Source organism: Penicillium cosmopolitanum (assembly GCF_028827165.1).
Source record: "Penicillium cosmopolitanum strain IBT 29677 chromosome Unknown utg000006l:49.0-5199605.0:1.0-5204138.0, whole genome shotgun sequence".
NCBI classification, from domain to species: domain Eukaryota; kingdom Fungi; phylum Ascomycota; class Eurotiomycetes; order Eurotiales; family Aspergillaceae; genus Penicillium; species Penicillium cosmopolitanum.
Window position 1 is genome coordinate 2,458,358 of NW_026622676.1, and position 25,112 is coordinate 2,483,469.

A 25,112-nucleotide genomic window follows, 5' to 3' on the forward strand; every position below is an offset into this window, starting at 1 on the left:
GCCTTGTGTACCTTGTTTAGCACGGGAAAAGCTTTTTGTTTCCGCACGTCGGTTTTTGCCTAGGGAGTGTTCCATTGAGACCTGGCTGGTATAGTGATTTGTTATGGACTTTAGCAGCGTTTATCGAAAGAAGCCTCTGGTTACTGTTCTGTGATCATAGAAGGCTTCATTCTTCCCTGGAAAGAGAATAGCCTCGAATCGCCACCTTTTACAGGACTCTAGAGATACATTACCTTGCTTAGGGCCTAATTTGATTTCCAGGTCGCCAAAGCCACAGTATCTATAAGAGTATCCTTTTAAAACTAAATTCTATGCCGATATGTCTAGAAATTTCTTCAGGATTGTTAGTCGTGACTGCTGCATATAACCTTCCAGGAAATATACCTTCAGATTATTCAAGTTCTCATCAAGATTTGTCTGAGAAAGAGACTTATCTCCAAGTGATTGTTGTCCAAGTTTTAATTTGGCTTTTTGAAGATCCTGCACATACTAAATAACGAGTATTTATGTTAATATCACCACTCATTGACGAGGTAAGAATCCCTCCAGCAGTGATTGAGGAAGGACTCACTATCTCAATAGAATTTTTGACAATGTATCTTGTTGCTACTACATCGCGTGTTTGGCCAAAACGATGCACTCGATCTAGCGCCTGCGCCTCTATCATTGGGTTCCATTGTGGTTCGACGATGTGGACATGATTTGCCGCAGTAAGATTAACTCTTGTTGCTTTGAAGTTAGCAAATTACCTCAAGACAAACCTGCGTCGTGAAGCTACTTACCCCTCAGCAATACTTCCGATAGTAGCAATCATAACTGTACAACTCGGAGTTCCGTTGAATCGGTCAAGTGCTATAACTCGCTGTGGCAGAGGCGTGTCGCCATCAATACGCTCAAAGTTAAAATGGTTTCTCTGTAGCGCAGGCTCAATTAAATTGAGCATCTTCGTCCAGCAGCTGAATATGACACTGATGATTTATTTTCTGTCAACAAGACTTCCTGGTACCCGGGTGGGAAAAAAGAGAAAAGTAGAACCGAAAAGCCAGAAGTGCTGTGGACGAATGCATTTGATCTCTCTTACCTTTTGATTGGTAGCTCTCCACTTTCACGAGAATTTGTTCCTTGCTCATTTCCAAGATTCGTAATCAGGGCCTTGACCTTTGTGGAGGGGTTGTAATGAAACTCTGAATTTTGGGGGCATTGGCTCTCCAGGGTCGTAGGTTCTGAAATCTCCGCCTCTGTTCTCGAACTGAATGATGATACAGTCCTGTTTTTCCATAGTTCTGCCGCAGAAGAAGGCAAAAGCGCTTCTCTGTGGTTGCATATGTATCTCAAAAGGTTGATCAATGGCAGAATGCCACCCGGGTGTGCCTGACTTACCATGCTACCGTGTGTCAACCTGCCAGTCACAACGCGAGAAGCTTGAGACTTGAAGAAGTTATACAACTTGCCTTCTGTCAAATCCAATTCAACAAGATGCTCCCTCTCAATACGTCGAGGGAGCTTCAATTGAGTTTGTACAGAATCTTTCATTCGTCGCAGGCAAGTTGTGGAAACCAGTGTCCTCAAGCGATCAAGACCATGTGAGTCTTCAATAGAGGTTTTCGTGGGAGAATTGATCCAGTAATCGAAGGATGCCCTGCCTCTTTGGCCTTCAAAAGGAGGAACACCAATAAAAGACAGTAAGGCTCCGAAATCATCTAGCTTGTTGTGTGTCGGGGTTCCTGTTAAGCACCACCGGTTCAGTGAGGGAACAGCGCAGGTGGCTTCAAAGGTTTTTGAAGAGCGATTACGTATTCGATGGGCTACACGCGTGAAAATTAGTAATTAGGGAAGGCACAAGTCAAAGAAATATCTAATAAAACATACCTTCATCGAGAACAACGCGAGCCCACATTTCAGATTTGCGAAACAAGACGCTATCTTCAGATTGATTGCGCCACTCGCTTTTTAGGGTATCATAAGTGGTGATAACAACGTCATTCTCCAAAAGACCTGCTGATGGATATCTGCGTCGGGTTGAACCATGATAAATTTCCAAGGACATTTTGCCTGGCCAGATGTGTCTATTCCAACATAATTTAGTACACGAAGAAAAGAGAGAGTAGACATAAATGTACTTCTCAATTTCTTTCTGCCATCCATGGATTGCTTGGGGGTGTCAGCGAGTCTTCTTGAATTCTGTTACGGGAATATCATACTGGATACAGTGGTGACGATCAGTGTTGCGCGAGGTGCCATCACTTATCCTCGTCTCTCTGAGGCGTTCCTGAACGCGAAAAAAGATTTTTGTCCTCACTTAAAGACCCTGCGCTTATCGATCACGTTTCAAACGTCACCTCGATAGAAGACATCTATGATTTCGTGAGAAAACTCCAGCATGACCAAAGTAAGCGGCATGGTCTTCGAAACCTGCGCAAGATAAACCAATATCTAGACCGACTGATGCAGTATACCTCTGTGATCGAGGTTTTTGTCCAGGTTAAGCCCGATATTCTGGCATTGATATGGGGTCCTATCAAGCTTCTCTTGCAATTCGCAGATAGCCTGTCAAAGTCATTTGATGCAATTCTCGATACCATGGAAGCAATTGGAGACAAGTTGCCCCTCTTCGAATCCTATTCACAGCTTTTTAGCGAAAGTGATGGGGTTGTGGATGCGTTGGCATTGTTCTACAGAGACATCCTAGACTTTTATGGGGTCGCAATGAACCTTTTCTCCGCAAAGCGTATGTCTCAACTCTAACTGCTTACTCTAATCTGTATTTAACTGACTGAAAGTTGGGTGGAGCAGACTGGAAAATGATCTTTGAATCTGTTTGGTCGAGACAAAAGGATACGATCACCGCTGTCATTAGAAATATTGAGCGCCACTGCCTTTTACTTAATGAAAAGATCAACCTCGAGCATATCACGGAAGCCCATCAATCCCGGATCACCCAACTGGATAAATGCCAACAAGACTTGGAGTATCAGGAAAGACAGGAGTTTGGCCAAATGGAGTCTTATTTTTCACCAGTGCTGTATGATGATGATTTAGACAAGCTGTTAAGATCTGTCTGTGACAGAACCGGACGCTGGCTAGAAAGAGAAAAGGCCTGGGAGGAATGGTTCGATGCCTGCAATACGTCTGCGAGACTCCTTTGGCTAGAGGGAATACCAGGAGCAGGTACGTATCATACTGTGTCGAGATGTTAGATTACTTGCTATCGCCTTGTGTCCCCATAGTACACGTGATGGCCTAGAGGTCTGGATGGAGAACTAGAATACTAAAAGAATTCATATAGGGAAGACTCATATAGCATCTCTCATTGTGGACCGGTTGAGACAATTATCAAGCGTCACATTATTTGCGTTTCTGAGCTACAAGCGCGCCAACGTGAACATAATCTCGATATTACACTCTCTACTATTTCAGCTCGTGATTGGCGACAAGGACTTTGACAAGGCTGTCAAAAAGAATCTCAGAGCTACGCTTTTTGACAAATTCCAATCGGACCAAAGGAATCTGAAAAGCAATACAAAAGCTGCTCGACAAACTTTGTCAGAACTTCTGAAACTTGCAGGGCCAAATTACATTGTCATTGACGGATTGGATGAGATTTCCGAAATTGAACGTCGGACAGTTTTGAATGAGCTTCTAGAGATACTGCGTGACTCGACCGAGACAAAGCTTCTTGTCAGCAGTCGAGCAGAAGACGATATTTCCAAACTGTTGAAAAAGTCTGGACCAAGAGTGATTCGAGTTGACGACAAAAACCGCGGCTGTATCCAAGCTTATGTGTCCGCAGAAACCCAAAAATGGCTAGGAGAATCCGAATTTGAGAAGGACATTCGCTCAGAAATAATGGGTCTTCTGCTGTCTTCACTACCGGCAAAATCCAAAGGTCCGTATGTCTCACTAAACGTCATGTACACACTTCCTACGGTCTGCTCACCTATGAAGGCATGTTTCTTTACGCGAAGGTAGTCATGGACAATATGAGATTGTGTTAGGTCAGGCTGCCCGACCCGCCAAATTGGGGCCTCAATCAGCCCAGCCCCAAAAGCCTGCAGGCTTTAGCAAGGTCTCAGTACAGTATATATAGCCTGTAGGTAATGAAATGACATTGTGGCATATTTATGATATTAATATAGATGTGGAACAGTACTACTCCTTGTATTTGGACCTGAGTCTTCAGCAAGAAACACTATCAAGTACACATGCATTACTATAACTCCACTATACAAGGTTAATCATACAATAACAATCCATTTACCGCCCAAAATACTTCATTTCCAAGTATCTTGCCGGTAGATAGGTCAGAGCCGTCACGACGAACGTGAACTGGTTGGCAATATCCCCTCCAGTATCTCCAATCAAGTTAGCAAGAGGTCCAACGAACCAAGTCTCATCCATGCCCATACACCACGCCACAATTCCAAGTCCGAATGCGATACCCGCACCAATACCCAAAGGCAGTCGGGCTGGATCATTCCACCCTTCCAAATCGTAGTTGGCAAAGTTGCCCTTGCGAAAGATGTAGTGCTCCTCGAAAAGAATAACAGCATAGCTCGTGCACCAGTATCCCAACAAGCTCAGGAAATCCTGAAGATACGTGTTGAGCTCTTGCCGCCCACCGATAGACAATGCAAGAATGCAGACAAAGCAGAAAAGCGTCCAGAAAAATCGGGGGAGACGAGCGAAGGGCCGTGCTATTTGTTGGAAAGAGATGGCAGAACTGTAGATGCTGATGACGTTGACGTTGATACCGGATAGAACGAGAAGGGTGAGCAGGAACTTGGCGAATCCCCGCGGATACAGCATTTCCTGGATCAGGTAACCTACTCCTTGATCATATGCATCGGACCACTCGGGTTTGTTGTTTAAAGCTGAAGCAACGACGCAGCCAGCTACCATGCCAATGGAAGTGGGGATACATACGCCAAAAGTCGTCATCAAGAATACTTTGACGCGACTCACATTGGTAGGATAGTGAACATAGTAGTCACTGGCCATTGTGCACCAGGAGGCGCTGGATCCATAAACAACCGCGAACAGATTCAGACACGCGCCAGAGAAAGAAAGTCCGCTGTATTTAGGAGGTGATGTGTTATCGGCATATTTTCCAGTCTCTCCAAAGATGATCATGAAGATGATGAAGAAAGCCAGCCAGGCCCATCGCTCATAAATCAGAATGGCGTTCAATCCCACAAAAGAGATGATTAATGCGACGACAGCCAAAATGACGATTCCAAGAATCAAAGAGAGATGACCATCCGAAACAGCAGTCAAGGCCAGACCTCCGGTAATACATGAAACAGCTGCCCATCCAAGTTGCTGAATACCGTTCAAAAGAGCGACCAGCTTATTTGGCCACCAGCCGAAACTGTATCGGCTGACACTAATCTGGCGCAAACCAGTCGCGGCGCCAAAAGTTGCGCAATACCCGGTGAGTGAGGCAGCAATCAGGGAAGCGAACATAGTGAGTAAGATTGATTGTTTGAGAGTCAACCCGAACTCCCATCCAAGGAATCCCGTCGCGAAACAAGATGTGTTCATCGTGCCACTAGCCCACAGCAACGCCATGGACAATTCTTCAACCCAATGGACTTTTCTTTTATCCTCGGGGCGTTTGCGGGTAATAGCTTCAGACTCAATGCCTAGTTTCTTGTCCATTCGAGCCTCAAAAGCTTTCATCCTGGCGAGCGGGCCGGTCTCTCGCGCGGCAAGCTCATTGTCGGCAGATCTGCCCGAGGAGTTTTCGTCAACAGTGATAATGTTAGCCTCATCAAGGCCCTTCTCTGGATCGTAAGCCATCTGGAGGAGACAATTGTGGCCAGATGTAACGAGTGAGCGGGAAATGAACGGCCTTTAAATAATTTCAACATAGGATGGTCCATCTCACGTGGGTTTATTTAAGGCGATGCGGGGGAAAGTTTCACGGAGATAAAGCGTTTCCTTGTCTAAACTAGTAGTCAACTCTGTTGGGACCAATCAGCAAACCTTCACGCCCGGAGTCCGGTTCACTGATACCAAAACTGGCGCTGGCGCTTGCCACCTCGAAACTACACACGGCACAGCTTATTGGCCGTTCGGGTTGGGGTGATCGGGACAACCCTGCTAATAGAGAAGTGAGGAGATTTGGGCTTGACAGGGATTCAATAAATTTATATACATAAAATCTTCATTATTCATTATATGGACAACCATCGGCTATCATCTGATGTGGTGAAGTGGTCTGATTTCTCCCACGTGTGGATTTTTCTTCCTCTCCAGCCCACAAGTTTCGGGAGTTTCCAGAGGTCTAGAAAGCTTAGGAGAACCTTATCTCTTGGAAGAGATAACTGTTTACCCACTTGTGACTTGGCAGAACACAAAGAAAAATTCGCGTCGTGGAATCAGTCATGCGCCCCAGATCACTTCGATTGTTGCCAGATATTCCCTGCTTTCTAAAGAACATAGCTGAGGTTGATTGCGCTAGCTGGCATGGAATTTCTTAGCGCTTTTCGCGACGCTTTCTTATCGCCTCCTCCGTTGGTCCTTGTTCGCCTCCCGGCGACCCCCAGTAGAAAAATCAACTCGCGGCATCCTCATTATTGTACACCCACCGCAATTCGCGTTCTCGAGACCTTGCTTTCTTGCGGTGTGCTCTGCTGGCACGGTTACGCCTCCGGTTTGTGGATGCGTTGCCAGAGAAAAAGTTCCCGATCCAATCGAACATGGATCCGGAGAGAGTAACTTGTTCTTGATCTCTTGCTGATCTGGCGTTTGAGTATGTGCTATTGGTGTTTGACGGTTGATTCGGGCTCCCCGAGAGTAGGCGCCCCCATCTCCAATGTAACCAGCCGCCTCACGAGCCCCTTTTTCTCACGTTTTGCCCTGCCTCCAATACCAATTGGGGTGCGAACCCCGTTCGTTCTTTCAAGTGGGCCCAGGTCATTCTCACCAATGATATCGTACGGTGATAGCGGATGGTGGCCTTATACCCTCAAGAAGATGAAGCAGGGGGAAATACGATGCCCAACCCAAAAATGTAGCGGGGATGGAGCTATCCCCAATCGAACCAAGTGGCAAACGAAGCTCCTCAGTTTCACCACTGCCTTGGGACAGCTCTGTCAGTTCAACGTCTCAAAGGGAAAATACATACCCAGCAAGGCGCCCACTCTGGAGATGTTTACTGCAGCCTGAACTACCTTTACTTAACACCCAAAGGTATACGGAGTATTCAATTTGAATTCTCGTCATTCAATTATAAAACAATGCTTCCATGGCTTCAGCGACCGCATAATCGATATTTACGATCTGTCAAGCGGGAATGCGCCCGTGACAATTCACAATCTACCACCATTCAATAAATATACCTATCAAGCTGAGATGTTTGGTCCTTGAATATGAAATGAAACCACCAATACCCTTTCCCACTGATTCACTATCCCAAAAGGGTTGGTACAGTCAGCCTGACTGCACGGCGTTAAATATAGACCAGATTCAGAAGGAACTGAAAGCACTCCCAGAGAATCTCGAAGCAGCGTGAGAAGCCTTTTTCATCCCTTCGGTCCATGTTTCTGACGATAAGAACCATGCTTAGATACGCCCGTATTCTTCAACGTCTCAACGATTATCCACAACTTACAGAGCTTTCTCGGCGAGCGTTGGGCTGGATTGCATGCTCGCCAATACCTCTTAAAATCCAAGAGCTGACCTGTGCTCTGAGTATAGAATCAAATTTTGGTGGAAAATTGCCTCGAGCTGAATGGTTACTCAATGCAATTCAGCTTTGTGGTCCTATTGTTGAGAGATCTGGTGACTATGTGCATTTCGTACACTTCACCGTAAAAGAGTAAGTATATTCAGATATTCTTTGTCTATGTATCATGAAAATCTAACATTCATAGGTATCTCATTTCCCGGAAGAGGAACAATTTCGTTCAAATGCTAGAAGCGAATCTTGAAATGACCAAGACATGCTTGCATTACCTATGCCTTGATATCTTTGATCCTGAAATTGAGGATCAACAAATCAAAGAGAATTTACTGTCAGGAGCGTATCGTCTACATTGGTTTGCATCTACACAGTGGGTGGAGATACTTCGACATTGTGCAATATCACTTCATGATCGGGCCCCACCGGATGATTTGATCACTACACTGAAGACTTTTGGGGAACGTCGCGAAAATACAACCTTCCAAGATAGCTCCTCCAGCTATGGCGATTGGTCGAGTGATCATTTTGAGGCTTTCAAGGGTAAGCACCCAGAAATATATAGGCTACTTGACCAAACGCTCAAATTTTGGCATCTTGATACTGGTAATTGGAAACTGGATTATGAGGGTATGTGAATTCCCTCCCTATTCTACAACATCGTTGATGCAAGAAATGAGCTAAAAAGGGGCTGTGGACTTAGATGACTCGTGGACAGCTTCAGATCCGCTGACAATATCAAATACTGCAATGAGAATCCATAAAGAATTTGAATCCCTGTTATGTCCAGGGCCAACTCATACCGCCAATTGCAGCTGTCGCAATTTGCAAGGGCATTATGGTGAAAAGCTTTTTCGATGCAAATATACGATCTGTCAACCTCAGCAGACTGCCTTCGAGTCCAAATCTCAGTCTGAAGCCCACTGCAAAAAGCATGATCGCCCATACAAATGCACCCACTCAATGTGTGAATTTTCGTCAATTGGCTTCGCCTCTAAGAGTCAGTTGGATAAGCACTTAGGCAAATGTCATCTTGATGCCCCCCTAAGGCCGATCCAATTGACTGGAAATCCGGATCAAGATGAATATGTACCATTGGTGTCTGATCTAATCCACATGGGCAAAGAAAGTGAGATAAGGGCCTTGTCAGGGTATTTCAAGAACCTGGATATAGCGGTTCAGAAAAGGCTAATCAAGGATGCTGCAATGTCTGCCCCGCTGTCAATCGTCATAACCCTTCTCCAAAGCGCTGCTCCAAGGCTCAAAAGGACGCATATACACCATGAAATCGCTTTTGAGTCTATTAAAGGCGAGAATCTGGATGTTTTGGACTGGGCTGGTCCTCGAGTTTTCACAGAGAGGCACTTGCAAGATTCGAACAGTCGTAGGCTGCAATAAATCATGCAACTCGGAGTCAACTCAGACTCGACTGAGATTTTCAACATGTGGACAAAGCATTTTCTGCATAATCAACTGAAAGAATTTGCTTATGTGGCCCACTGGGATCTCATTTCTTCCGTGAAAGATTCGGTTAAACAAAAACGCCTAGCGAATCTCTGGAGAGAGAAGAATTTCCGAGAAAACTTAGCAGGGCATTACGAGGCATCGAGCTCGGCAGCACTTTTCGAAAGGTGGTTTCAAGAACTAATTCCATTGCGATGGCCAAGAGCTTGCTTGAACTGGGAGTTGATGTGGATTTTAAAGAGCAAGGACCAGGTCAGAGAACCGCATTACACGAGTCTGCAACAAAAACGACCAAAGAAGCTGCTGAGATGATCCAGTTTCTTCTTCTTTCAGGTGCAGATCCAAATGGTAACTCCGCGCCATCAGGATCCGGCCAGATTCCAAGAATTCCTGCTTTAGAGAAAGGGGCACAAAATATTAGTCAACATTTAGGTATGACATGGGATGAGCTTATTGACTGGTCCAAAGGGAAAAGAACTTAGCCAAGGACATGACCTACGGGCCAAGTGTTGATCAACGCCCACAAATCCAATTAGTTCTATTTCGCCCATACTGATGTTTTGTGATAATTCGGATGACTGTCTATGGTTTTATGTTCCCCTGTAGAATGAGAATATTAGAGAAATATTGTTCAGGATGATACAATATTATAGCACCATTAGGGTTAGTCACCTATAAAGCTTGCAATGGCGTTGACCCACTATCTGTTGAGGCAAAAATACCAACGTACAAAATAGCAGAGGTGGTCCTAGGGAACGTTCCACGTCTAGGTCACGATCGCCGGGAAGTTGACCGTCGTTGGTTGTTCTGACATCCCAAGACGTGGCCGATTGAAGTCCCCCGTGGGCGACAGATGCTTTCGTCCATACTTGTAAAACTAAAATGTACCTATTACTCCTCGGTATCCGGTGTAATACTAAGCAACAAATATCCTTAAATCACTAGATAGACCATAGTAAAATAATTTCGGTTTAAGAATATGTGATATTGTGATATTTTACCGCTAAGATAAATCGTCATCATGAAAACGAACTATGAACAATCATAAAAGGAAAATCATAAAACCGGCCAGTCTGGTGTTAGGTCGCAAAACTTTTTTAGTTCAGATTTACTTGCGCTGACCGTAAGCCTTGGTAGCATAGTCACCCTTGTGAACAATCAAGTCCTCAGGGCGGTAGTCCTCGCGACCAGAGAAGTAGCTGTCCAGGATGTTCTTGGTACCCTGGGCATAGCGAATCTGGGCGTCAATGGAAGTACCAGACATGTGGGGGACCATGCCGTTACCGCCACCCCAGGGGTGCTCGGCGTAGCGGAGAGGGTGGTCCTTGGGAGCGGGCTGGGGGAACCAGACATCACCACCGTATCCGCGGAGGTGGCCAGACTTGAGAGCGTCGGCGACGTCCTCCTTGACGACGATGGCGCCACGGGCGGTGTTGACGAGCCAAGCACCGGGCTTCATCTTAGAGATGAGGTCCTTGTTGAACAGACCGCGGGTCTTCTCGTGCAGGGGGCAGTTGATGGTGACAACGTCACACTGGGCGAGCATCTCCTCGAGGTTCTCGACGCGACGGCAGCCGATCTCCTTCTCGGCTTCGGCGGACAGGGGCTGGTAGTCGTAGTACAGGAGCTCCTTGCAGTCGAAGGGCTTGAGGCGGCGCAGGACACGCTCACCGATACGGCCGACGGCGACGGTACCGACGACCTTGCCCTCGAGGTCGAACTCGTTCTTGGCAACGGCGGCAACATCCCAGTCACCGCGCTTGATCTGCTCGTGGGCGGGGACGAAGTTGCGGACCAGGAGGAGGATGGTCATGACGACGTGCTCGGCGACGGAGACGACGTTGGAGCCGGTGACCTCGGCGACGGTGATACCGCCGTTGGTCTTGTTGGCGGCGTTCAGGTCGACGTGGTCGGAACCAATACCAGCGGTGACAGCCAGCTTGAGGTTCTTGGCCTTGGCGAGGCGCTCGGCAGTGAGGTATCCAGGGTGGAAGCTGAGGGATCGGACATGTTAGCTGATATTCATGGCATGGTATGATTGTTGGCTGGGGAAGGGTTGACGAACGGAGTAGTGATGATAACCTCAGCGTCGACAAGCTCCTTATCGAAGGTGGAGCCCTCACCCTCCTTGTCGGAGGTGGTCACCAGAGTGTGACCGGCATCCTCGAGCCACTTGCGAATACCAAGCTCGTTCTCGGTGGTACCGAGAAGACCAGGCTGCTGCTTGGAGTGCTCACCACCCTGTGATACAATCAGTCATCGGAACATTGTACAATCAATTCGACATTTGTCGGAAAGAATCACTTACGTCGTAGAGAACCAAAAGAACCTTGCCCTGAAGATTGGCAGATGCGGTTAGCGTACGGGCATTGGAAAAAGCACCAGCCACTGGAGTCCTGGCGAAGGATCCGAGGGGAGCTGGCTTGAGAGAGCCGGAGATAAATTGGGCGGCAGGCCGTCGAAGCTGGGAAAGGGAACGGATAAATACCATTGTGAATGATGTTTTAGGATGGAAGAGTAGAAGATAGTGAAAGCACGAAGCTAGAGAAGGTCAGCGAATGCCTTTTATACATAATAGCGACCCCCGGGAAAACCGGTGGTCGATGAAGTCAATCGCCTAAAACGGCGTTGGAGAACGAGGCGGCTAATGCGAGGAGCGGGGAGAGTGGAGAACCATGCAGGCCATACAATAGGCTATGGTAAAGGGCGGGGGGGAGGAAAGATAGATCGATTTGGGTTTGGCATACCTTAAAGTGAGGTGGAAAGTGGAAGTAAAGAGGTTGAGATGATGATGATGATGAGAGAGAGAAGAAAAAAGAGTTGGATGACCGGCTAGGCAAGCCTGTTATATAGACGAAAGGCCCCTCTCTGCGAGCCCCTCCTTAGACCACCACCACAACTGGAGACGAGACAATGTGTGTGGATGGATCCCGAACCCAAAACACGCTGTACTCCCCTCAGATCCCAGTTCCAACGCAAACGGGACGGGGCTGTCGGTCGGGGGTCCGGTGGATGGGGAAACGAGCCACTCACGGCCAAAGCTCATCTCTCCGCACGAGGGACAGGAGGGGGAGGAGACTTTGTGGTTCGTGTTTTCCCTATCCATTTGGATTGTTCTGGGCTCCACCAGTCAGCCTAAGCCACTAGTAAGGTCCCCATCTATAGCTTGTATACATCTTCATGTTCTATGTAGCTACAGTTAAGATTTGATGTTGTACAAACAGCATTAGACTCCATTGATAGTTGGTCTTGCGGCCATAATACATGTACATGGTACATGCGGGGTAGCTCATTTTTGGGGCTCTAGCTGTAGATAGGCGATCTACTATGTACAACAAGCATCCTCGGTGTTACATACTATCGCACGATCGACCACAATAGTCTGTTTCACGCTGGACCGGCATGTACCGCTGCACATCCCACAGTCAGCCCATCCAATACTGCATTAACTCACAGAGCAACCTTACCCCATTCGGATTTACCCCTCATTATGTCAGCTACCCCTCAGCGGGGTAGCTGCCACGCAAACAGTTGACCTAAAATTATTTTTATTTAATTCTTTTTTTTTAAGAAAAAAAGAAGCATGATTCCACGCGCCGCGGAGAGACTAAAATGGGGTCAACCAGCGGCAATTGAAACTCTCCTCCGGACAGCTGGAGATACTAAAGATGCCGTGATTCCGGCCCCTGAATTCCACCGCGGGGGACCTCCCGATCGATCTCCGTCCTTCTGCCGACTTTCGGCCTTCGCCCTTTACCCTTCTCCTTCTTCTCCAACTTCACCGGACCCGCTCTCTCTACTGCGCCCACCTTGTTTTCTTTTCGGGTGAGGAGGTTGTTGGAGTTGGAGAAAAAGGCCCTCACGGATCCACTGAAGCACCGAATTACTTGCTGGAGATACGGAGTCCGTTGCCGGGATGGGATACCACTTTCAGACGGAATTGTGAGGAGATCATTTTCTCGTCCCCAGTCAACATTCCATTCCATTCTCCTCTGTGGATTTCACGCGTGATCAAGTTGCGTTGCAGAGTTGAGTTGACATTGACATTGACATTCACAACTCAGAACTGGACACGACGCACCTACACAATGCCAGCCAGGGCTCGAAATAGAGCCAGCCCATACTTTACGTGATTTTGAAGCATTCAATGCCTTCGACCACAATCAGACAGTATTACTGGCTTTGTGTCATGTTGGCATGGTCACAATACTGACATTACAGCGTGGTCCGCGACGACAATGACCAACCAGCACGCAAGATCAACCAGAGGCACAAGGGCTGGGTCATGCGACCGCGCCTTTCATCTCACTGGAGGATAAAGCTCCAATGTTTTGGAAATCTAAACTCGCGATCGACCAGCTAAGGACCGTCGTATGGGGACGTGCAAACCTTGTTCTGGTGGAGAGAATCACTAACAATCACCTCAAAACTCCGAGTGGAACAAGTGAAGTCACTTTCCATTAACTCGAGAGCCTATAAGTTGACCACTCCTTGTACTAGAACTCGTGCACTCGCAAGAATTGCGAGCACCACGTCCTAGGCGCCTAACGTGCACAATACCCCGCGTCCCCCTCCACGAGACGAACACCTCGATGCTCGATTTACGTCCAGTATCTGCGAGAATCCTGTTTGAGAGATGGGAGGCCTCAGATCGCTACGTTCGTTACATTCTATTGGGTAGCCACATGCTTGGAGACGCGAACCCCTCCTCGGGAAGATCCTCTGACAACTCTTCGACGGTCGGTGGGGGTATCCTAGGGTACCCCACAAGTTGACACGGTAAAAACAACGAATGGTAGATTCATGGGGCTACAAGGGCACATCTAGAGGGCTCCTCGGTGGGCTAATTACTTGATAAGGGTAGTTGAAAGGTTCTCGATGTGATTGCGACCGACTGACCGAGTGGTTTCTACCAGTACAGCGGGAGGGGGGTTGGAATAACAACGTAGGCACTGGGCCTTTCAATTTGTTCTCGACCCAACTATATGTGCATCTGTTGTGGAATTCGAGCTATTCTATATAGACATATCAGAATTCAAGAACAGCCGACCTGTCTCTTTCGTCCTCTTCATTGATTTCATTTCCTAACGTTAAACCACTGGCAACATCACGCCTGAGAGTCGCCAGGAATCCCGGTTGATCTGCGTATGTCTGATTAAAAGGATCATCATTCCCATACGCAAACATACGAGCATGATCTTGCATCATCTGATCCGAAGGATCATTGCCCGCTGCAATCTGGCCCTGGAGATAGGTGACTAGATCCTGGCGGACACTGAAATAACGATCCAAGGCTTCCGGGGCCTTATTATCGCCCAACGAACACCTATTTTCAAGATGTTCCTGTTCCATCACAGACGCTTTCCAGGGATCCATTGTGCGGCGCTCCAGACCAAGCAGATAAGGCGGCATTGCATTTTCCACCAGGCATTGAATATGCGGCTCGAAGCCCCAATCACCCACCCACTGAGACATGTCTGCTTTATTCTTGAAGTGCTCGGCCACGTGCTCGACTCTTTCTTTCCAACTTGTGAATCTCGAGTCGCAGAATCCGCACCGCGATAGAAGTGTAGCAGTTGAGACTCGCCATTCGTCCATCGACGGATGATAAGGTACGCTGTGAACCAGGCGGAGATGCTGTACTAGGTGATCTTTCCGCGAAAATGAGCGATGTTCAGGCAGTTTTTCTCGACATGCGAGGTAGTCGTGCGTTTCGAGATGACCAGCATTCTCACTAGGCGCACGGCAAAAGACACAGATGTTCAGCCCGTTAATCTCAACTATACCACCTGCCGGCGCGCAGTTCCACCGCTCGATCGAGAGATGGAGTGCCTTCTCATGTCGCTGCCAGTCGTATTTGCTCCGAAATGAGTCTGCGCAAAAAGTACACTGGTAGGCGCGACGTTCAGGCGCCGTCGACTGGGCCAAGCGGTTAGCGGAACGTCTGGCTTTGCGGCGGGGACGACTAAATCCCATCTTCGGGAGTGGGGTGGGTGGTCTTTGGTAGGGACCACTCGATAGTTGAGAAGATCGTGCAGAAGCAGATGAGTGACTTCGATTATCACTGCTTATTGAAGATGCTCCGAATTGAAATGAACTGGTCGCGCTACTACTTGACCAGCCGTTGAGGTTGTTGTACGGCATGGTATCACCAGCATGGTGGGAAAACGGCGTATTTTCCGCTGCTCGTAGAATGTCGGTTGCTGCAGCTGGCTCGTTTTCGGGTGGTGAGTGCTGCCATCGTTCAAATGGAGAGAGTAATTTGTGGTCCATGGAGTTGATATCGCGTGTAGCATCTTTTTTGGGTAATTTACGGCGCCTCGCGTTCACGAACCAGTTGAAGACCTGGCTTTTATTCAGCCCAGTCTGTCGTTCCAGTTCTTCTCTTTGCTGATCGGTGGGATATGGATGGCCTTGATTTTCATAGAACCAGGACCGTAGAACCCTTACGGCGTCCGAAGGGAGGCGTCTACTCTTCTTGGCCTTATTGGGAAGTTCGGCAGAAGGATTGTTGTCCGACGAGACTTCACCTGCAACTGAAGATCTTTCTGAAAAGGCGAAAAGCGAGGAAGCAGCCGTTTGTTGCCCCGAGCTGTCTCCGTTGGGGTGGGCCTCATACTGGAAGATATCTTGGCAAGGCCAACCCTCCGTAAGGTCATTCGGGCACCAATTGTCTACGTTGACTGATGCCTCGGCATAACACATAAGTGTCCCCTGGTCCCAAGTCACAGATTGGGATTCGGATCTGATTAGATCATCATGTGCACATCGGTCGGTCTGTGGGCCGTCTAGATTCAAGAACAGTGAGAAGTCAACGTCTTCGGGCTCAGAATTGTCGGTATTCAAAGAAGAGGACATCGGGATCGGGGCGCTGTCATAAGGTGTCCCGCTGCCTCTGTGAGGAGTTGTCATCGATGTGCGATAGACGTAGCAGATTGGCGTGCATCCATCAGGCTAGTCGATCGCTCGATCTTGCTGAAGGCGTGACCGTGATTGTGGCGGATCATCCTGAGTCATCATATCTTGGCACTATGAGTATCGGCGCCCTATGTTAACGGGTAAACTAGTAGTTTATGAAAGTGGCGGCAATTAAACTTGCCCAGGTGATCAGAATATGAATGTGTTAGTACTAGTAAGTTGCGTACACTGACAGTACTAGAATCAATAGTAACAATTAGTAGTCACTAAACTGAGCCCTGTTGGAATATATATTTCCGACAAGGTTCCAAAGCTGGTGCCAGTGGGGTACTATCCACCATAACCCTGCCCTTCTATTACTTGTAATAGTAGTATACCCAAGTTAACTTGAATATTATATTTGACTATCATGATATATTGTACATAGATTCATCTTGTTCAATCTCAACATGCACAACTTGCTTTGTTGCTCTTGGCTTCACCCCCAGGTCAAAGGTTATAGTAGCCGAAGATCTGAGCGGCATAGTATTTTTCCTCATTTTTTATGTCTATGTGTAAGAGAATAATCTCCACGACTTCCGGAATGGGCAAGGATTTGTTTGAGGCAGCCTCATCAAATCCTGGCAAGATGAGGTTTGATTTATTTGTCTAGAGAAATTGGAGAACTGATATCTCAGGCTGTTGACAGGGATGAGGCACAGCCCCACCTGTGGAAGAGAGGGCGGGTGATTGGGTGGTGCACCCTTATCTGGCACTAATTGGTGTCAGTCTTCATCAAATAAGGTGCTATAGTCAAGCTGGTTAAGATGCCTCGTTGTGGTCGATTACTGTCCTATAGTGGACAGTAGCAATTTCCAATTCCGAGGTGGCCCCGGTTCGAATCCGGGTGGCGCCATATTCGTCTTCTTCTTTTTGTTTTATTTTTGTCCCCGCCAGGGGTGGATTGTGCCTGTGTGGAAGTGAAGGAGCCACACCGGAGCCACACCCGCTGCGAATGATATGCGGCGATTGATAATCCCGCTAATCTCCGCTCCGAGATTTCGGAGATGCTGGGACTGTCTTGAACTTCCCCGAGAACACCATTATTTCTCCCTGCCCTGTCGCTTTCTTTTTGCGCTCTTTGCAATTACCCTCCGACCTCATAAACCCCGTGTCGGACCTACTTATACCCGATTTTCTTGCATATATCTTCCAAGCCCTGTCCGATGAGACCGTTGTCAACAGTGCTCACGCAGTCGCTCATGCGCGACTGGAGCGCACAACTACATCACAGCTCCAAATTTGCAAGATCCCTGTCAACCACGCCATGTCGCGCAAGTCGTCATCGTGCACGCCTCGAAATCCCCCCTCCATTCCCCGTTACGAAGTCTTGTCCCGAGCCGACCTGCAACTGTCCGCCCACGCCAGCCATGCCCGAGGGATTACCAATTGATCACGAACAAGCCTTGAACGGGACAATGGCAGCCTATGCGCAGCAACTAGTGATATGCACCGACCAAAGAGACTGGACAAGCCGCATTGAAAACGACGGAGAAAACAAAAGCTGGGGTGACCTTGTACGAGGGCTTAAGCGTTTGCTAAGCCGAGGTGGCCCATATCTTGATGTTTGTGGCTCCCCTGCACCATTTCCCATGATCTATATTCTGACCATATGCCATTTCGTTATTACAGCCTTTCAATAATGTCCTCGTCTCTACTTCCTCTATCGTCCCTGCTACAAACAGCCCCTTTACCGCCTCCGCACTTCTTTTCCCCAGCTTCAAATATATACCCTCCATACCAGTCGAAGCCGGGACTTCATCTACTGGAGCCGCCGATCTGACCTCGTTTGTTCGCGCATTCCTTCTCCCCGAACGTCTACACAACATGCACTCTTCGCTCCCAGAAGCCAAACGAACAGACATGACCCGGGCCCCCGAACTTTCGTCTCATTTCGACGGTGTACTTGACATCAACCACTCGCCTACAATCCTGATCTGTGGTCATGGGGGTCGAGACCTGCGCTGTGGTGTCATGGCGCCCGCTCTGGAAAGCGAATTCCAGCGTGTGCTTCAAGCGCAAGGATACAAGTCTGCGGGTGGTGACGGTACCACCATCGATGGACCCAATCATGCAAATATTGGTTTAATTAGCCATGTTGGTGGGCACAAGTATGCTGGTAATGTCATCATCTACATCCCGCCCAAGATGACGGTGGGAACTTCTGCCGAGCCTCACCCGCTGGCGGGTAAGGGTATTTGGTATGGTCGAATCGAGCCTAGGCATGTGCAAGGACTAGTGGAAGAGACTATTCTTGGGGGCAAGGTCGTGGCGGACCATTTTCGTGGAGGAATTGATCGCAACGGAGATATATTGCGAATGTAGACACCATGATAAATAAGATAGACTTAGTGTATAGTGTGTATATAGCATGGTGTGTGTATTGGTAGATACGATGTGTGGATATAAACGAACATAAATAATGCCCAATAAATATTGAAAATTATTTGAAATGTATCATGAATGAGCAGAGAAAATAATGTACTAGCTCTATTCAAGTTCTACCAACCCTAGGTCAAAGCTGACCAGCTATCCATGGATCACGCTAGTCCTAATCAGGTCTAATGCTGCCCGGGCTCCGGGGAAGTTTTGAAGTTCAATTGAAGATCAGACAATCTCTCCAACAACAAGTGGTCCATACCGCTACTGTTCGACAATTCCCCTACGGTCGTGCTGACATGACGATAAACTCGTCGTCATGCAGACACTCTCACGTATCCGATTGACACCCCTGGCAGCGCACGCCCGGAGCTGCGCGCGCCCTCACCAACTCCGATTCCCTCTCGCGTCCAATACCTTCACTCGCCTTGCGACAACCTCCTCGACCCCTCGAAGACTCGACCTTCCGGCTCTCGACAAAAAATGGCAGGAAAAATGGCAATCCGACGCGACTTTAAACCAGCTCGTGACAGAGAAAAGTACCGAGTCAAAGCCGCAGACCTATGTCCTTTCCATGTTTCCCTACCCCTCCGGCACTCTGCACATGGGTCATGTTCGAGTATATACGATTTCAGATGTGTTATCGCGATTCTACAAAATGCGCGGACATGACGTGCTGCATCCAATGGGGTGGGATGCCTTTGGGCTTCCGGCGGAAAATGCGGCGATTGAGCGAGGTATTGATCCGGCGGAATGGACGGAGCAAAATATGGCCAAGATGAAGGAGCAGTTGCGGGGGATCTCGACTTCGTTTAATTGGGACAGGGTGCGTGGAATCCAAATGAATGCACGCCCAACTTATGGAGTGCATTGGCTGACTCACTATTTTTAGGAGCTGGCAACTTGTTCCCCCGAATTCTACGCGCAAACGCAACGGATATTCTTGATGCTATACGAGAAGGGACTTGCATATCAGTCTGAGGCGCTTGTCAACTATGACCCAGTTGACAAAACAGTGTTGGCCAATGAACAGGTAGGCGACGAATAATAACTTGTGGTGGACTATGCATGTTGACTTCGCCCTAGGTGGATGCCAATGGATTTTCGTGGCGCTCGGGAGCTAAAGTTGAAAAGTTGAACCTTAAGCAGTGGTTCTTCCGGATCACTCAATTTAAGGAAGAGCTCTTGAAGGACCTAGATTCGCTTTCTGGGGGCTGGCCCGAGAGAGTGCTATCTATGCAGCGAAACTGGCTAGGGAAGTCCCAAGGAGCCAAAGTGAGATTTCCAGTTACTATCAACGGAGAAAAAGAGGTCGATGTTGGCGTTTTCACGACGCGCCCTGACACACTATATGGAGTTGAATATCTTGCTCTATCATTAAACCATCCCATCGTGTTGGAGGCAGCTGAAAAGGACCCATCTCTTCGCAAGTTTTTGGATGAGGCGGCGTTACTCCACCGGATTCGAAGGCCGGTTATGTTCTCAAAAGCGCCGAGGCATCGCACCCACTTTCAAAAATCGACAAAGAAACTCCCCACCTGCAAAGGAAGCTACCGATTTTTGCGGCACCGTATGTGCTTAGCGATTATGGCGAAGGTGCAGTGATGGCTGTCCCTGGCCATGATGCCAGGGACATGTCATTTTTTAAAGAGAACATGAATCCTGAGTCGATTCCCATTGTCATTAACTCGGATCCTCTGAAGTCCCAGGAGGGTGGCCCTGTCGAATCGGTCATCCCTGCTCGCGACGCGACTGCTTTTACCCAAGAGGGCTTCCTTTCTTCACGTTGTGGGAAATATCAAGACCTGTCATCTAAAGAGGCTACAAAGCAGATTGTTACCGACCTCAAGAAGGTGGGACAAGCTGAGTTCATGGAGAACTGGCGGCTCCGGGATTGGTTAATTAGTCGGCAACGGTATTGGGGTGCCCCCATTCCAATCATTCACTGTGGTGGCTGCGGCCCCGTCCCCGTACCCGTGAAGGACCTTCCCGTCAAACTGCCCAAGATAGAAGGTGACTGGCTGAAGGGAAAGAAGGGCAATCCTTTAGAGTCATCTGAAGAATTCCTCCACACCAATTGTCCCAGCTGCGGAGGGCCAGCGAAGCGTGATACAGATACCATGGATACCTTCGTAGATTCATCATGGTACTACTTACGCTTTTTGGATCCCAGAAACAAGGATGCTCCATTCTCGCCATCTGTCGCTCGACCTGTGGATTTCTATATTGGAGGTGTGGAACACGCCATTTTGCACCTGCTTTATGCCCGCTTCATCTATAAGTTCCTTGCAGAGTCCGATCAATTCCCAGCCATTTCCCAAGATAAGGGTCTGGCAGCGCCTGCGGAGCCCTTCAAGACTCTTCTTTCCCAGGGTATGGTTCATGGAAAGACTTTCATTGAACCATCAACGGGTCGATTCTTGCATCCGTCTGAAGTGGATATCTCAGACCTGGAAAAGCCCCTGATCAAGGGAACCCAAATCACACCTAACATATCTTTCGAGAAAATGTCTAAAAGCAAGCATAACGGTGTTGACCCGACCGATTGCACAACCAAGTATGGAGCCGACGCTACTCGTGCGCAAATTCTATTTGCTGCCCCGGTTAGTGAAGTGCTGGAGTGGGACGAAGCTAAGATCGTTGGTATCGAACGCTGGTTCGGCCGTCTGTGGAAACTTGTCATTGATGCTCGAGAAACACTGAATAACGCGAGCTTTACGATTTCTGCCTCTGATCTGGACGCTTCAAATAGCCACGCAGCTTCTCTTCCACATTCATTGGAGGCGCTCAGCGATTCCGATGCAGATGCAATCCTGGCCACTCATAAGACCATCATTTCTATCACATCATGCATTGAGAACAACCCTTATGGTCTCAACACTGTCGTCTCAGACCTGACAAAATTGACCAACGCTCTCGTCTCGGCTCCTCCATCCTCGCCTCTTGTCCTCTACCTCACTATCTCCGCTCTCCTCCGCCTTCTTTCGCCCATTGCCCCAGCACTGACCTCGGAATCTTGGGAAGTACTGCACAAGTCTCTGGTTCAAGGGACCAGTCCTACCGCCGTTGTTCCATCCATCCATGCCTCGTCTTGGCCAACCCCTCTCCTCTCCTCTGACCAGGCGGACGCTCTTTCTGCCCGTGGTGGTCAGACTGTGGCTATCCAGATCAATGGAAAGATGCGATGCGCCGTCAATATTCCACGGATGAAGTCTACTACACCCACCACCCAGGGAAAGAAATCCGGACCCACGCTGGAAGAACAGGACTGGATAATAAACCATGTTTTGGACACCACAGAAGGCAAATTTTGGCTGAAAGAAAAGAACGACTGGGAGAAGAGAAGGCGGGTAATTGTTGTGAAGGGTGGCAAGCTCGTGAACGTTGTATTCTGATCACGGCTCAGCTCAGAAATGAACTTCTACTCTCCATCTTCTGTATTTTAACATTCTTAAATAGACATGTACACTAGAACATAAAACAAAACAAACAAACCATCATCTCATTGATCAATCTTAGAAATCAAGTACGATGCCCAAACCCCAAATCCATCAAAAGTCATACTTTGAAAATACATTCGCCCTCGCCTTCTCGAATTCACTCACAATCGTATCTCTCCTCGCATCTGATCTCACCGATATTCGACAAGCAAACGGTCTCGCACCGAGTACCAGTCCTTCCTTATATCCAGTCTGCGGGTCAACATCCACATCAACAGGCAAACCAGTCTTCTCATCCATGTCAGGCCCGAAATCAAAAGCCCAAATGAGCTTCACGATCGCCAGGAACAAATTGCGTTCTGCAAGGTGCATCCCGGGACAAATCCGACGTCCAGACCCATACCCGTAATGGTCGCGCTGATTGACGTCGAGAACACTTGCCAGCTGTGGAGCAAGTGCAGTCTTCCCTTTAAAATGATCTGGGTCGAAAACGTCCGGATTGGAAAAATGTGCTGGGTCACGATGAAGACCCCAGACATTAATTATGACCGTTGAGCCCTTGGGGATGAAATAGCCATCGACCCAATCATCTAATAAATCAAACAAATCAGTCTTGGCTCGCGGCTTTCAATACTTATACTACCAGTAGCATATTTACACTGTCGCGTCAACTCGAAGAGAACTTGCCACTTACCTTCCGTAGCAGCATGTGGAAAAGCAAGCGGAACAACAGGCCTCCAACGCATAGCCTCTTTAACCGTCATCGCAACATAAGGAAGAGACTTATAATCTTCCCAAACAGGCGTCCGATCCTCACCAACAACACCATCAACCTCCATCTGCGCCTTGCGCAGAATATCGGGCCATTTAATCATAGCGTGAATAAAAGACTGAATAGCCGTCGCGGTAGTATCAGAAGCACCCTCGTTCAAAACTCCGCAGAAGAAATAAATCTGATGATCCGTCAGACCGAGTTTCTCGTTCTGGTCCAGAACAGAGTCCATCACGGTGTTGCGGGGATATTTGGGATTTTCGCGGCGTGTTCGGACTTCGTTTAGTAGACTGCTGTATAGGGAGTTCATGTTTGATCCGAGTCTTTTGGATGTCTTTTTCCAATTTTTGTATAGGTTTTGCGGGAGCCAGTGGAAGATTGGGAATATGTCGACCGGTGGTGTGGCGCCGGGTTCCATTACTTGGACCCAGTCGTCCTAGATAGATTCAAGGTCCATGAGAATGGATTTCGTTTTGATTACTTCCAAGGTTTACTTGACAACGAATTTGAACTTACCATGATGTGATACAAACGAGTCATATGCGGCGTATCCAAAGTAGGCGTTCGCATGCCGAAAACTGAATATGGCATTTGATTTAACAAATCACATATTCAAGTCAAGTCAAGTTAAGGGATCAGTCGATTTCAGACTTACTTATACTCATAGCAACACTATTACTAAATCTCTTCGGATGAAGCATATGTTGATCCGGCCGCTGACAGAGATCATAAAGCATCTGTACAGCTTCGGCATTCTGTACCGGAACATAATTCTTCTCCACGACAGATTCCATGAAATTCTGGTGAACGAGTTTGCGGAAAACGCGCCATAATGGCCCGTATTGCATTACGAGCATGTGCTCGCCCTGGGTTATTAGGTTATCGGATACATAAGATGGAGGGCGTTGGCTGTATTTTGAACTTCTTTTGTCGATGAGTTCGCGGACGAGTTGGCGGTCTGTGAGGACGATTGAGGTCCCCGAGCCTATTTTTATGGAGTAGATTCCTCCGTATTGCTGGGCCCATTCTGTGAGTCTGGAGATATTGTTAGATACATATAAACAATAGACATAAAAAAGTTCTTGTATTAGACGAAGAAAGACTATCATACTTGAGAAAGGTACCGGACTTGGGAAGCTGATGTAGGTTTCCTAAGATGGGGATGGTTGGAGGACCTAAGGCAGAGTCATCATTAGTTGATTCAATCAAGAAAAAGGTTGGTAACTTTCTAAAATCCCGACTAACCAGGTGGAAGATTCTTGCCTCGTCGCCCAGAGGTAAGGCAGACATAAACCAAACCACAAAGTCCAAAAGCGAAGACTAAGACAATTATCATCACGTCGAACAGCGAAATCTTTTTCAGAAAATTGAGAAATTTACGAGACTTCCCCAATCGTGTAAGGCGGCAGACATGCCAAATATACACGACAGCTGCAGTCAAACTAAGCCATATTTTCCCAACGTCCCACCGTATTCAAGCGATTCGCCTCCATTGCACGAAGCAACGTAGCTGCATTTTGCTGCAAAATTCCCCGTCCGATAACTATCCTCACGGAGCAAACATATGCATGGTATTTATGGAAGTTTGGTCTCTGATTAGCTCATGAAGTGGGGTATTGTGTCCGAATATGCAGCTTGCTGTCACATGTAACATTTGATGAGGGGGTTCTGTCTCCAGTTTGATGGACTGGGTCAGCGACCACTTCCTGATAACAGTCGCCGTGAAAGAGGAATAGAGCGACGGGGCGGGCCGCACCTCCGAATGTTGTTGAAGAAATATTACATTTTGTTCTATAGGTGGAAATGCTTTGGGAAGAGGGACGCCAATCCCGATGTCACCCGGTTTCTACCTGGGGGGGCAGGATGGAAAATCATATCTAGAATTTCCCGGCTCGAGGATTGAACTTCATCTACCTGAAATAAAGACTTGTGACTTTCACTGAAGGGCGGTACCTAGGCGGACGCTTCTCGCAAGGTGTGTGAAAAGGGGTGGATAATCTATTGTGGAACAGGTACAGGTACCCGGGCGACTGCGCAATCAAGTCAGGTCAGGTCTTATATCACGAGCCCAGCAGAATAAAAGCTGCTAGTTCCCGAGTTCCTGGCAAAAAGTCCGCCACTATTGATCTGGACGGGCATACTTGTCTTACATTGTTGTTGACTTTGAAGGGGCTGGGGCTGCAAGGGCTGCAAGGGCAGCTGGAATGTGTCTTAGTGTGAAAGAACCTTGGAAGGTTTGGGTGATTTTGGAGCGACCGGCAATTTTCGAAAGAGTGTGTTTTTATTGGAGGCGATTGTGTAGATATTTGAGCTCTCTATTTTTTTTTTTAGTGAGCCAGATCGGATTGTGGGTGCTTGGGTGCTTGGGTGCTCGGTTGTAGGGGATTGGGATGTCGAGGGGCGGCGAGGAGCTATC

The 25,112-nt window shown here is 47.9% G+C and overlaps 8 protein-coding genes across 8 annotated transcripts; 3 read left to right on the forward strand and 5 right to left on the reverse strand.

Annotated features, from left to right (window-relative positions):
- Nucleotides 1–309: 309 nt before the first annotated feature.
- N7509_005430 (DEAD/DEAH box helicase) lies at nt 310–2,047 on the reverse strand (the record flags this gene model as incomplete). The annotated part of the gene is made up of 6 exons (XM_056630067.1): nt 310–333; nt 385–489; nt 572–722; nt 783–968; nt 1,082–1,805; nt 1,870–2,047. The coding sequence occupies 6 exons, from the start codon at nt 2,045–2,047 to the stop codon at nt 310–312; spliced, it is 1,368 nt and encodes a 455-aa protein (XP_056489369.1).
- A 333-nt stretch (nt 2,048–2,380) lies between these two features.
- On the forward strand, nt 2,381–3,969 carry N7509_005431 (NACHT nucleoside triphosphatase; the record flags this gene model as incomplete). Its single annotated transcript, XM_056630068.1, has 4 exons — nt 2,381–2,389; nt 2,452–2,728; nt 2,794–3,168; nt 3,287–3,969. 4 exons carry the CDS (start codon nt 2,381–2,383, stop codon nt 3,967–3,969), a joined length of 1,344 nt encoding a protein of 447 aa, XP_056489370.1.
- A 285-nt stretch (nt 3,970–4,254) lies between these two features.
- Nucleotides 4,255–5,799, reverse strand: N7509_005432 (purine-cytosine permease family protein; the record flags this gene model as incomplete). The annotated part of the gene is made up of 1 exon (XM_056630069.1): nt 4,255–5,799. One exon carries the CDS (start codon nt 5,797–5,799, stop codon nt 4,255–4,257), a length of 1,545 nt encoding a protein of 514 aa, XP_056489371.1.
- A 1,763-nt stretch (nt 5,800–7,562) lies between these two features.
- N7509_005433 (uncharacterized protein) lies at nt 7,563–8,322 on the forward strand (the record flags this gene model as incomplete). The annotated part of the gene is made up of 2 exons (XM_056630070.1): nt 7,563–7,822; nt 7,878–8,322. The coding sequence occupies 2 exons, from the start codon at nt 7,563–7,565 to the stop codon at nt 8,320–8,322; spliced, it is 705 nt and encodes a 234-aa protein (XP_056489372.1).
- Nucleotides 8,323–10,256: 1,934 nt separating this feature from the next.
- fdh (formate dehydrogenase (NAD+) FDH1) lies at nt 10,257–11,639 on the reverse strand (the record flags this gene model as incomplete). Its single annotated transcript, XM_056630071.1, has 3 exons — nt 10,257–11,142; nt 11,214–11,389; nt 11,457–11,639. The coding sequence occupies 3 exons, from the start codon at nt 11,637–11,639 to the stop codon at nt 10,257–10,259; spliced, it is 1,245 nt and encodes a 414-aa protein (XP_056489373.1).
- A 2,537-nt stretch (nt 11,640–14,176) lies between these two features.
- On the reverse strand, nt 14,177–16,006 carry N7509_005435 (uncharacterized protein; the record flags this gene model as incomplete). The annotated part of the gene is made up of 1 exon (XM_056630072.1): nt 14,177–16,006. The coding sequence occupies one exon, from the start codon at nt 16,004–16,006 to the stop codon at nt 14,177–14,179; it is 1,830 nt and encodes a 609-aa protein (XP_056489374.1).
- Nucleotides 16,007–17,475: 1,469 nt separating this feature from the next.
- On the forward strand, nt 17,476–21,879 carry N7509_005436 (Aminoacyl-tRNA synthetase class 1a anticodon-binding; the record flags this gene model as incomplete). Its single annotated transcript, XM_056630073.1, has 6 exons — nt 17,476–17,622; nt 17,738–18,293; nt 18,844–19,310; nt 19,377–19,517; nt 19,571–20,054; nt 20,135–21,879. 6 exons carry the CDS (start codon nt 17,476–17,478, stop codon nt 21,877–21,879), a joined length of 3,540 nt encoding a protein of 1,179 aa, XP_056489375.1.
- A 156-nt stretch (nt 21,880–22,035) lies between these two features.
- N7509_005437 (cytochrome P450) lies at nt 22,036–24,189 on the reverse strand (the record flags this gene model as incomplete). Its single annotated transcript, XM_056630074.1, has 6 exons — nt 22,036–22,514; nt 22,619–23,132; nt 23,213–23,274; nt 23,352–23,731; nt 23,808–24,016; nt 24,166–24,189. The coding sequence occupies 6 exons, from the start codon at nt 24,187–24,189 to the stop codon at nt 22,036–22,038; spliced, it is 1,668 nt and encodes a 555-aa protein (XP_056489376.1).
- Between the last annotated feature and the right edge of the window lie 923 nt (nt 24,190–25,112).